The following is a 12,766-nucleotide window of genomic DNA, read 5'->3' on the forward strand; positions in this document are numbered from 1 at the left end:
ATTCATTGCACTTGGCATGACAGGTTTCTGAGTGCAAGTGCTCAGTGCTGCTTAAAGTCGGAAGTGTATTTGATTGTTGCAGGTCACTCAAGCAATTCCATTCATTGGACTCTAAGTCATGAAAGGGGCTGTAGTGTGCAGCTTCGAAATACTGAAGTTTGCGAGCAGTATTTACTGCGTGATTGGGAGCGCTCAATGATTTTAGTAATGGTCAGAGGATATAGAGTATATTCAAGTCCTTCGAATATCTGTAAATTACAAGCAATGTTAGTTTTTAGTTTAGTTTTTCTATTGATGTGAAGTTGGGACAGTGAAACAGCATGGCATTTATGAACACTGCTCAATATAGTTCCACTTGTATAGAGCACCATAGTTGTCACATTGCCTGTCTTGCTCTTGTCTCTTAGAAGTTGATTACTGGCATTCAACAAAAGCACAAACACGCCAGTGCTAAGTTCTGCAGCTGTGTGCAGCGCCTCTGACTTCTGTTTGATGTGTTTGCTCTTGATGTGTTTGCTCTGTGTGTGCGTATCTATGGGGCTAAATGCCATGTACACTTTACTATCTAACTTGGCTAGTTAATTCGTCTACATTTCCACAAGAGCAGTGTCACGTTTGTAGTGTGAGCAACTTAGAGACAAGAGCACGCAAGAAAAAAAAATCAAGAGTCATAAGGTTTCACCATCAAGTATAATGCCACATAGTCGTCATGGCCAGATTTCTACTGTTGACGGTGATTCGCCTTTTTTTGAAGCGAAAGCTTCACTGCAAGACCTCATGCTTCGATGGCTGGGTGCCTAGTTTTGACCTTCAGCTGAGTTAAAGGTCAAACTATGAAAAAAAGAAATTGAATAAGTATCAATGACTGGGAGGCGAACTCGCAGCTGCTCGAACAGATCTCCTTTAAGGGAGGACACTGGTCTTAAAAAGAAAATTTTATTAATCTAGTTATAGTTATGAAATTTTCAGGCCACATGTATTTTTGTGCCCTGATTTTAGATGTGCCATTTAATTTCATGTAAAACAATTCCTTGAGCACTTGTGCAATTTTTATGCAAGTATTTTGTGGAAAGTTTTGAAGAAAATTTGCTGCGGGAAACTTGCTGAAACGTATACCTTCGGGTTCTCTTGATATCAAGGAATGCAATAAGGGTACAATTATCATCCTGGCTGTCATAGAACTTGAGTTGTAGTGTACTGAAGCTGCCACTTCAGAAACAGGAATACAAACTTTTCTTCTCATTTATGAAGCGACAACTTCAAAACCCTGTAACTCAGGTTCTATTATAGGCAGGAAGACAATTTTACCTTCATTGCATTCCTTGGTGTCAAGAGAACCCAATGGCATGCATTTCAGCGAGTTTCCTGCAGCAAACTTTCCGCAAAACTCTCCGCAAAATGCTAGCATAAAAAGTGCATAAGTGCTCAAGGAATTGTTTTACATGAAATTAAATGACATATTTAGAATCAGCACACAAAAATACATAAGCCCTGAAGATTTCATAACTGTGACTTCATTAATAGAAATTTTTTTTTCAAGACCAGTGTCCCCCCTTAAGGGCCGCGCAGCGAGACCACTAGGCTATCGCCACAGCCAGCACGCCTCGTGTTACACTGTACCACACTCTCACGCTATGCATTGGAGAGCGTCGTCTTCTTCAACTTCCATCTGCTCCGTCCTGCGGCACTGCCTGCTCACCGTCGTCTTCTACGCAGCACAAATCCGTGCTTTCGCTTCAATTGGAATGTAATGAACATCCTCTGTAGTTTTTTTTTCTTGCAACCTTCACACCAGGGCTTTATGGGTTACACAGTGAACACGGGCATTACGCCGTAGCCTGCTATGTGCCTGCTGTATGCTGCAATAATGAGGAAAAGTAACCTGATCTGAAACGTGTCTGCTCTTCCGTTTTTCTTTTTTTTGCTACTTTCAATGGCAAGGTTTGTATACCGGAACCCCAAGGCACCCGGTGCCGGTGAGCCCAAGACAGAGGACCTGGCCAGCAACATCTTCGGCAAGCGCCGGCAGTACGTGCCTCTCGGCGTCCGCAAGATGGACGTGCTTAGCCTGCAATACCAGCAGCAGGTGGAGGCCAACATTCCACCCGAAGAGACGTTCCTCTACAGGTGAGCAGTCCTCCTCGAAACCTCCTCAATTGCTTGAATTTTTTTTGTAGCGGTTGGCTGTTTGTAGTTGTTTTTTAGCTGTTTGCTTATGAATGAGACTTTAGAGTGACGCTGAAAACAACTTGACGCAACTTTGTCCTCAGTAAAAATTAATTTTGCGGCTTTTAGCAGCTGTGTTGATTAAAGTTCACACCTGCTTGTTGTAGTTTTTCTTTTTTTTTTACTTTTTTTCATGCTTTTTTTACTTTTTTCATGTGCAAGTTGTTTACGATCTCCGGTGGATGTGTGTGTTACATTTTAGGTCATATGTTGAGATGCTTCTCCGCCAAAATCCCATTTAGAGAGATCGGTAATAAGTTTACAGACACATAGGGATATCGCACTTCTTTGCTTACTATAGACACTAATACTATACAGTCTTCACACGTCCACACTGCCACTTACACACCCAATGCGCACTTCACATCGCCTACATAATAATCTTAGCTGCCAACGTCTATTCAGCCGAACACTTGCATTTAATTCTTCTGCTTTGCCACGTGCTATCAAGTGCTACCATACGTGACCCATTAATGTTCAAAAACAAATTGACTACCGTATTTACTCGCATAACAGGCGCACTTTTTTTCCAGAAAATCCGGCTGAAAGTTCGGGGTGCGCCTATTATGCGGGGTAAAATTTCCGGAAATTTTTCGACTCAAAATTGAACACACCGCGTAAACGCACTCATGTACGGGCCGCACCTCGTTTTCCCGAAGAAAATATACATATATAAAAAAAGATCTGTGTAAGGGTTGCACCCAAACTTTCCACGACCCACGCGGGAATAGCCTTCGGAATGCACGTGCCGAGGCCTCCGCGATCGGCTCCGGAGGCCACACACGCGTACAGGAGCTTCCAGACGCCGCCCACGGAGGGCGCCCAAGGCCAAGGTCATCAGCATCATCATCGTTTTCCTCCGCCGCGAGCTTTCGCTATCCATATCGCCATCAGCATCACCAGCTGCAGTTTTTTTTTTGTTGCTGTCAAGTGCCGGGATCTGCGGTAGCGCATTAGTTCATCGTGGTTTGTGGCTTTGCGGCTGAGCGTTGCTCTTTTAGCTCGACGGGCAAGCACCTTAACAGCTACACAGCTGGGAGTTTGCTCTCGAACACGGCAAGCGTGTGGCAGGTCGGAAATTCGACATGGCCGAGAAGTGCGGCAGTTGCGTCTGTGGCGTGCCTAAACTTTCGTACGCGACTCCAAGCACCGAGGTTTTCGCGGGCCTAAGTCGGGAACGTTTCCGGCTGGAGATGAAACTTTCCAAACAGACGTTTAAAGCGAGCATCCCTGAAAACTGAGTGCGGCTGTTCTACGCGATGTCGTTGTACGTGCTGTGGGTCCGCAGCAGGACTAGTAGTCAGTTCAGCAAAAACTTTGTTAAAATAAAGATTGGGGGGGCGGGGGGTGGCGAGGCATCGGCTTGCAATCGTGTAAATACAGTATTGATCATAGTGCCAAGTTCGGGGTGCGCCTATTATGCACGGAAATAAAAAAATCTGATTTTTCACGACCAAACTAGGGGTGCGCCTATTATGCGAGTAAATACGGTACCTTTATGCATCCATGATAAAGTACATAAATTGTGGTCGTAATGTGTAGTTGAATCCATGCAGTGCCGCTGTTCGTTAACTGTTTTTTCTTCTGTGTCAGTATAAAGCGTTTTTTTTTTCAAGTACGTTTTGATAATTGTTTTCAGTCCAGTGTATTTCGCATTGTTTACTTTTATGCTTTTCCACGTTGCACAATCTGTTGTCTGCAAAATATTGAAACCCCTCCCCTCACACAATGTTCCAAGGTTGGAACCTGTGAGGTATTTGTATAAATAAATAAATAAATGTGATGTTCAGCCGGGAGTTGTGGTTCTGTGCCATTTACAGAACAGAACTAGGCTTTGTAGGATCCCTTATCTGTTGTCCTGTGTGCAGTGACCATGGTTGGATCTTGTCCGAGGCATTTTTTTTTTCTTTTGGCTGTTAGGTACTTCAAGCAGGAGCGTGATCGCCGCAAGGCAGAGAGAAACGACGTCGAGGAGAAGAAGAAAAAGGCGGACGATGACGATGAGCTTGGGTCCGACGTTGAGAGCGTTGCCAGCGACGATGTTGCAGAAGTCCTGGACATGTTCGAGCCAGGCGTGGATGGAGAGCTTGACTTTGCCTCGGCGTTTTCGGGTGGAAGCAAGGTCAGCCCAGATGTGCTGAAACATACCCGGGGCTTGTGATGCAGTTTTTGTGCGGGACGCATATGTCGAACATTTGGAATGGGGTAGACTAGGTGGCATTGTATTGTCACGTGGTCGTAACGACAACTGGGCTTCAAGAAGAACACTGAAGGCTCTTAGAGGAAACTGTTTATTGGCCAAGGGAGAAAGTAAACTTTCCAACAGAATAGACAGCGCCTAAACCCCGGGGCAGGGCACCAGGGTTCGGATGGTCAGCTTTGGTACAGGCCTAGGCTTAGGTGGCAGGTTTATTGGCCAAACCTCTGCTTTTTAATAAACTGAACCCACTGGCAATGATAGTGTGCTTAGCTATTGTCGAAACACAGAATCGGCGCTGCTTTAGGCTGCGCTTAATTGAGGTGAAGCGGAACTTTCAAGATAGGGCATGGAAAGCACTTGCAGCAGTCTCAAATATCATAGAAGCAGTTGAGCTTGGCTGCAATCGTTCCGCAAAAATTCGGTTGTCTCTCACTTAAACATTGTAATAAGACTACATGCCATCTGCCTCGAACGTGAAGAAGCAAACATTACAAAACTTCGCCCCACTCTATACCAGAATATTCATGCTCCAGGCAGTTTCTGCAGGAAAAAAAAAATTGCATCGTAGAGTGTGTTTGAGCTTACATCGAGAAAAGAATTTTCGATGCATGGAGGTAGCTATACTCTACCCTCTTAGGCTCCACTCACCATTTCTACTCAAGAGAATAATTTTTGCGCATTGATATTCCACAGAGGCCTCCAGGAAGGCAGTGAATTTTGCAAAACAGAACACTTAAGTGTCGATTCTCCACAGATGTGCTTAAAATTTTGTACAAAGCGTACAGTGCTTAAAAATTGTTACATCGAAGCGTTAATAACTGGTTACCTAAGTCAGCACTTGGGGAATTGTGGCATTGCATAGATTTTTTTCTCTTCTTTTCGAAGATTCACACGATGCTGCAAACCCGAAAAAGAATATGGTTTTATTACGGGTGAAAAAAAATCTAAGAGACTGTGCCGCAGACCCACATTCAGTGTGTGCTCCATGTGTTGGTCAGAAAGCAGTCATGTGATCAGCACTTGTCTGTGACTATGTATGTGATCCACTGCACACAGCTTTCACATAGGAATGCGTCAGCTGTCTCGGGTGATGACTATGCGAGTTCAGTGCGTCATGGTAGGAGCTACTGTGACACAATCTCGTTGTCTGTCATATTTTTTTTTCATTTTTGGTGCCTCAAACACACCAGAAGTGATGATTATTTATATTTAATTGAGCAAGGGCAGCTTGTCTAAAGAGTGTCGTGGCTAACATGTTCAATCTGATCAAGGTGGGGTCCAAAACTCTTTTTCGTTGCAAGTATTCGACACCAAAGAAGCCAAGCCCCAGGCCATGGGAAAATTTGCATCCATTGCAAAACCGATGGGTACTGAGTGACACTTGGGGGATCGAACGCAGCACCTTCCGCATGCGAGGCGTATGCTCAAACCACTAGGCTACTGCTGCGGTATGCATCCCGAAAGTAGTGAATGAAATGTTCTTTGGTGATACTACATACAGACGATTGGACTCGATGGACGATGTACATGTTCTGTCCTCTCGAGGGGTGTGAAAGGCAGTGAAAAAATGATGTGCTTTGAACTTCACAGTGCAAACTTTTGATGGCAGGTGCCGTCCCTTTGTTTCACAGAAACGGAGGAAGGGTCACGCAGAGTCCGACGATTCCGGCGAGGAAGAGGAATCGGATGACGATGAAGACCTGGAAGGGCTCGAAGATGACGAAGAATACCAGGAGGCCCTCAAGGGCCTGCCCGTGGACAAGCACGGAGCAGCGATTCGAGAGGAGGACATTGAATTCTCCGACGAGGGTGACTTGACTTTTTGTGTGCATCGTAATTGGAGTATCGTCTGTTGTAATAAATTAAACGAGACACGGAGAACAGATTGAAATTGGCTTATATTGATAAGTTGCCACATTTCTGATGACTAAGACACTGTTGTCATAGAAAACGGTGCTTTTAAAAGCTAGAAGAGACCAAAAAATTAACTATAGTCGAATACAACTTAAGCCTGCAGTGAAGCTCCGGCCACATTCAGCCTCGGCGCACAGAATTCCTCCACGTCGAAAAAGTAGTCCGCTGCTTAAACGTTTCTTGTTACCTTAACAAGAAGCTTATCACAAGAAAAAAATTCTGAGCTCTATAATTTTGATACGTGGATTGTCTGATATAGTCAAACATTAAAAAGCTGATTTCGTTTACTGTTGCGATTGGCCAGCGAAGTAATACAGGACGCCGCGGAGCGCGTCCCAGTGTTAGCAGCTGCTGTTTTTTTAAGTTGTATATCCTACTATAGTACAGGCATTATAACCACCGGCAGTTTTCGCAAGCACACTGTGGTGATGTCAGTTCTTTTTCTTTTTTAATTTCTGAGGCTGAGCAACATCACCATTCACTTTCAAACTGTGCCTGAGATCAGAAGCTTGGATCGGCTGGAAGGAAAAGAATATTTCATTTTTAGCTGCAGTTTTCTCAGCAACAAATGCGTCTTTTGTGGCTGAACAAAGGTCACCATAGGCACAGAGAACCAGACAATTTTAACTATTACTAACATCGAAAACTGAATCGACCTGTTCTCGGTTTCCCTTTAGGGGCGGTGCAATGTTGTAGAAAAGTTCTTGTGCTGTTCAGTGTGTGATAGAACACATGTCAAGGGACACAGAGATAACATTTAACGTGAGAGGAGAGGTTAAGCAGAGGAAAACATCTCTTGCCAAGCTGTGTGGTGATATTTGCCGTCCTGTGGATTCTGGGGGTCCAAGACAGTGAGAAGAGAACAGCCCCTGTGGTTGTCCTAGAAAGCCTCTTATAGAAAGGTAGAACTACTAAGAGTGCTACCACGCAGCTTCTCAACGAGTCTGGCCATGTGCCCTTTTGCTTGGGTGCACCTGAAAAACTATGCACAGTCATTGTCAGGACTTGTGACAGACTGTGTAATCCTAGAGAGATGTTGGAATGCTGTTTTGTAAGAGATTCATTGTGTCAGTGTCCGTGGTCATGCTAAAAGTAAAATTGTCGCAGTGTATGACTCGTAACCATGGTAGTCATCAGTGGTTAGTAGTGCGGTGGTGTCTCTAGTTTAAGTGTTCGTTGAAGGTTACCTGGACAGTTTATTTATTCATTTTACCTTCACGACTACACAAGCAGTTCAGAGAGGCAGTAAGTGGTTAATGCATGTAAACAATGATAAAAATATTGTGGCTCAATTTCGGAAAATATTATATGGTTACGAAAAAAAAAACAGTGTTGATGCTTACCATACAATACTGGAGACCTTAAGCCTTTGGTCCAACCATGGCTTCAAAGGTCTCCGCTTGGACCGCATTGTGCTAGAACATACGGCGCTAGCTGAACTTTTGCAAAAGTTTTGGCACATTTCATGCCAAACTTGGAAATAGGGTACAGTTTGTAGACATTGTCATTACCTTTTACTGCTGCATGTGCTGCAGGCAGTCTGTGGATTTGAAAGCAATCTTACAAGCTTGCACTGACTCAGTCATGCATGTTTTGAAATCTGCACCTGATTATCGTCTAACTTTGAACGGTGAGAGGTGTGTCGACAATAGATACAGACAGACACTATGAAACTTATTCGCTGTTCAAAATCGTTCATCTTTGTTAACTTTGTCAACGCCAGTTCATGCTTTGATAGGATTGCTCAGTAGAGCGTAGATGACTTGGAAAGCTTACTTAGAGGGGTGTTCTGTGGAGGTGAATGAGATGTTGACAGAATGACATCACACTGAGCTGTGTGTTATACTTCATGCAGACGATGACTTCGGCACCGAAAGCAAGCCGTCCAAACAGAAACCAGCCAAGGGCAAAGCAAAAGGGTGAGTAGTGTGCAAGCCACACCACTTGGCTGCTTTCTCGATGTGGGTGAATGCGTGCATGTTAAAGGGACATTGTGAAGACGAATTGAAGCTGGTCTATATCGATAGATTACCGCTTTCTAATGAAAATTGGTTACTTTCACTTTAAATTGAAGCCTTTGCAAGGAAGAAAAGGTCAAAAAGGAAAAACGGGGTATCACCGCTACACGTCATTTCCCTAAAATAACTGCGGTGACATAAAGACTTGTTTCCGTTGTGGATCTCTCAGGACAGGAAACGCCACCATTCACTTGTAAGTGGTGATTGCTGACTCCTTTTCATATCGACATCACAAGTTTAAATTCACAGTGTCAGGGAAAAAAATAAAGGCCTATTTGATTTTTAAATCAAATTTTCTCAGCAGTACAGCCAAACCTTGATGTAACAAAGTCGTACTTGTGGCCAAAAAATTTGTTAAATCCTGAATTAACATTTGTTAAGTCGAGATTTCCATGTTTAAGCAGTACAAATGAAGTTATGTGTTCTTGAGCTCTCCTGGTGGATGGCACCCTATAAATATGTTAGAATCTCATGATACGATTATGATTGATGAGATTTTGGGATGATATGAATTTTAAAAGAAAGGCCTAGCAGTACATGCAAATGGCAGCCACTGAGTGGCTTGGTGGTTAAGGTACTTAGCTGCTGACCTGAAAGATGCGACCGCGGCGGTCGCATTTCGATGGAGGCGAAATTCTAGAGGCCCGTGTGCTGTGCAATGTCAGTGCATGTTAAAGAACCCCAGGTGGTCGAAATTTCCGGAGCCCTTCACTACGGCATCCTTCATAGCCTTAGTCGCTTTTTCTAATCCTTCATTTCTTTTATTGCAGTTTCGACTTGTCCAACCTTGTTGCATCTGCTGAAGAGGTGAGCTTCATGCTTTTTATTTTCCTTGCGCGCGCGCATCTTGGGGATGTTGTGCACTGTGTAGATTTTGAAATTCTTGTCGTGTTGTTGGAGTAGCAAAGTGCTTGTGACAGCTTGCCCAGCCTTAATGTGCGGCACCTGCATAAATTCCTACATGATAATTATTTACTATATTGCTTTTTGTATAAGGAACAAACGCCTGCCTATGTCATAAACATGGAACTTTATGGTAACTAATGGCCATAAATTGTTTAGTTTCGCTTAAGGTACTCGATGAGCTGCACCTGTAGCATGTCTAGTTAGCGGTTCGCCATGCTATTGGTGAACTCGTTAAGGAGTTCTCAGTAAGAATTCTTTCTCTGTCTCTTTCCGGGCGTGTTGAAATTTTTATGGCATCAAGAAACCCATTTATACCTGCGAAAATTACATTTAAGGATCTTCTCGTCACTCGATTCAAACTCATGACATCTACACTGTGCAGGACTGGTTACCACCATTGTGAAGTAAATGGCGACGCAGCGTAGCATCCATGACTGAAAATTCAGTGTTGATGCATGCAATTTACTTCGAAATCAGGTGCCGCTATTGCTACACCTTCGTTTTGTTTCTTGCCTTTTTCTAGCTCCTAAAAGCTCCATTTTCGGTGGGCGCAGTCTCTTTGCCATTATAGTGCCGAAGTCTGTCGATACAGGTCGGCTGCACTTTGTTCTTTAAGAGTTTAAAACAGCGAAGTTCACCAGCAATGCCAACGTGGTTCACAATAGGTACTATTAACGCCAGTGGTTCATCAGAAATGTTAACACTCTCGTGTTTTTCTTGCCTCCTTTGAGAGTGGTGGTTAGCAGTTCCTTGTTTTTTCTTTTCCAGTTTTCACATCTCCTGGAGGACACTGCTGGAGGTGTGGACACAACCACATCGCAGGCCGTTTCAAACAGGGACAAAGCAAGTAAGCTGTTTTACAGAGTACTGGTTGGTCTTTTACACTATTTCCTTGCTTAGTAGATGTAGTAAAACCTTATTGACACGTTCGCGGTTCATAAGCTCAAAATCGCGGGCAGTGAAAATGTTCAGTAGATTTACACTACTTCTGTTCAGTTAATATGTTCCCAGATAACACAATTTCTCAGCTACTTTGTTCCAAATTTCGACAAATTTCGGTCATATATGTTTAGTGACCATCCGCTGCCGAACCTGTGTGGACGCAACATGAAAAACTGAAATGAAGTAGCAGTCATCCATCTTGGTGGCTTCTTAGCAGTGCGCAGGTGCAAAGGGACGAAGCATCAAACAAATAATGGTGCGCTAACGCACCGGTCTGCTGTTCCCATGGGGACGGGACATGAAAAGGAAAAATTCGGTGGCTTTTTTGTAGTGCCTAAGAGCAAGAGGAGAAAAGCATCTGAGAACCACAACGATGCGTTTAATAAGAGCAAGCCAGGTTTGGAGGATGTTGCACGAAGAGTAGGAATGTTGTGTTAGCCGCCTTGGTGACTTTTCCGTGGTGCATTAGTGCAACGGGGCGAAGCATTCAGAAAAAAACGAGGAAAAGATCACGGTTATCTTTGCCGTTGCTGGTGACGGACTGGATGTGTTGCTAGGTTTCTGTACAAGGACGGTACGATGCAAATGAGGACTGAATTGTGCGAGCACTATGAAATGGGCTGTTCAGCCTTGTGCCAGCAATTGCTAATCGACATTTTTAGGAAATGAAAATGTCAAGAAGTGCATTTGAACCTCATTCAGTAGTTAAATTTTTCAAAGCTGGACAGTTTGGATCGCACGTTTTCGTGGATAATGCATTTTATTTTTCGCTTTTTTTATTGCGCATCAACGAGGCTTTACTGTATTTTCAATCTGGAAAACAAATTTTTATCCAGCTGGACTTAGTATTCCCCTTGTATCCCATTGAAGAAATGTTACTGTGGATTTCTTTTTATTGTTCTCTGGGCCTTAATGCATGCTTGGCATTCCCTGGACTCGTAACTGTAGTTGATTTCTGCATTCATGGTAAAATTTTGCACATGCCTTGTTATATTCTATAGCTGTTACCTGTGCTAGGGTCAACAGTTCCAGAAATAAAAGACACATTAGAAGGTGTACTGCAATAAACTATTGCACATTGGTTATGATGAGTGGTTATATACGCAGCATTATGAAGAAAATCTGACTCCTTCCATCTGTAAGCATGGCCGTTAATACTTGCCAGAGCTGAATCAATTAGCGGTGTGTAGAGCTTCTGAGGAATTACAAAAATGTTTGAGAAAAGATTTGAATCCAACACCTCTTCCAATAACTCTTTCATCCTTGCAACGAAAGTAGATCTGCTTGGGCACACAGTGCACCAAGGGGTGTAAGAGAGTGAAATTTCAAGGCATCGGCAAACGAGTGTTTTGTGGAAATTTCCCTGTGTCTTGGAGCTTCTTATAACAAACTTTTTTGGCGTTAAACTCCTTTCCCTCTGCTCCAGGTGTCAAGCAGCTCAAGTGGGAGAGAGACCGAGATGCCTGGATCCGTGGCCAAGACTGGAGGAGCCGAAAACGAAAGTTTGCCGGCGGCAAACGTGGCAAGATGCCGGGAAAACGACAGAAGCGACGGTGAGGCCTTGTGCAGCTCTTTGTGTAATAAACTCACAGTGTTCACGTCATGGCTGTCTTCAGTGTCGTTTCTTTTTTTGGAGGCGGTCGGTCAAATGTTTAGGGGAATCCCCCAAGGCGTACAGTGGCTTCAGCCCCACCTGTGGGTTGCTTTGGAAAGCAGCTGTTATTTTCTCACAATTATCAAGGCAGAAAGGCATTAACCACTTCCACATCTGAACGGCAGAAAGGCATTAACCACTTCCACATCTGAACGGCAGAAAGGCATTAACCACTTCCACATCTGAACAGCAGAAAGGCATTTGACCACTGCCACATCTGAACGGCAGAACTCACGAACAGCAGTGACAGAAAAGGGACAATCATGGTACTCCATTAATGGTGGGGACAAGCGCAGTTGACATCGCCGGTGCTGAATGAGTCATACATAACTAAGGAAAATAACAGCATTGCCACCACGACAGCACCAAATGATGTCTTACCAGTTGCGGCAAGAAGAGAACCGCACCAGTTCAAGAGAGAGAGGGGCGTCTCTTTATACCTCTACACACATTCTGCACTATAATTCAAATCAAGGCCACATTAGTGACCATCTAATGATTTTAGAAGTGGTTTCTCATTAGGCTATAACTTTGAAGTAGATAAAAACACGGTTTATGAAATAGCATTTATTGAAGGCACTCTAGTGAGCTCTGCTCGAGCAGTGTTAGCGTGTGGAATTGTCACAACGGCAAATTGTAGCGTGCGCATTGAATGGCCAAACTAGGGACTGTAAAGAATGATGCCACTCAAAATGTCAGAAAGCACGAAACAGGGAACTTTGAAAACATCCAGTAATGTAGCTTCATTAAGACGCCTGAACATCAAAATATTCTCAGGGTATCTTGGCGCGCTGCAACCGCTTTCATTTTCCCACACTTATCCATCTTTAGTACGAAACCATAAAGTTAAACTTGATCACGTGACCGAAAACCCTACGCCACGACAGATTTTCGTAGTCTGGCTGT

The 12,766-nt window shown here is 43.8% G+C and overlaps 1 protein-coding gene across 1 annotated transcript in view; it reads left to right on the top strand.

Annotated features, from left to right (window-relative positions):
• LOC149330553 (CCAAT/enhancer-binding protein zeta-like) overlaps positions 1-11,809 on the top strand; it is a 28,512-nt gene extending 16,703 nt beyond the window's left edge. The window contains exons 12-18 of the mRNA XM_089561180.1: positions 1,942-2,127; positions 4,147-4,348; positions 6,058-6,235; positions 8,196-8,259; positions 9,129-9,165; positions 10,033-10,111; positions 11,633-11,809. Of these exons, the coding sequence (XP_089417306.1) occupies positions 1,942-2,127; positions 4,147-4,348; positions 6,058-6,235; positions 8,196-8,259; positions 9,129-9,165; positions 10,033-10,111; positions 11,633-11,763 (877 nt within the window). The 3' untranslated portion in view covers positions 11,764-11,809. The remainder of the gene's footprint in view (positions 1-1,941; positions 2,128-4,146; positions 4,349-6,057; positions 6,236-8,195; positions 8,260-9,128; positions 9,166-10,032; positions 10,112-11,632) is intronic.
• Positions 11,810-12,766: the final 957 nt, after the last annotated feature.

This window comes from Amblyomma mixtum, chromosome 9, assembly GCF_055824585.1.
Source record: "Amblyomma mixtum isolate Tamu chromosome 9, ASM5582458v1, whole genome shotgun sequence".
Classification (NCBI taxonomy): domain Eukaryota; kingdom Metazoa; phylum Arthropoda; class Arachnida; order Ixodida; family Ixodidae; genus Amblyomma; species Amblyomma mixtum.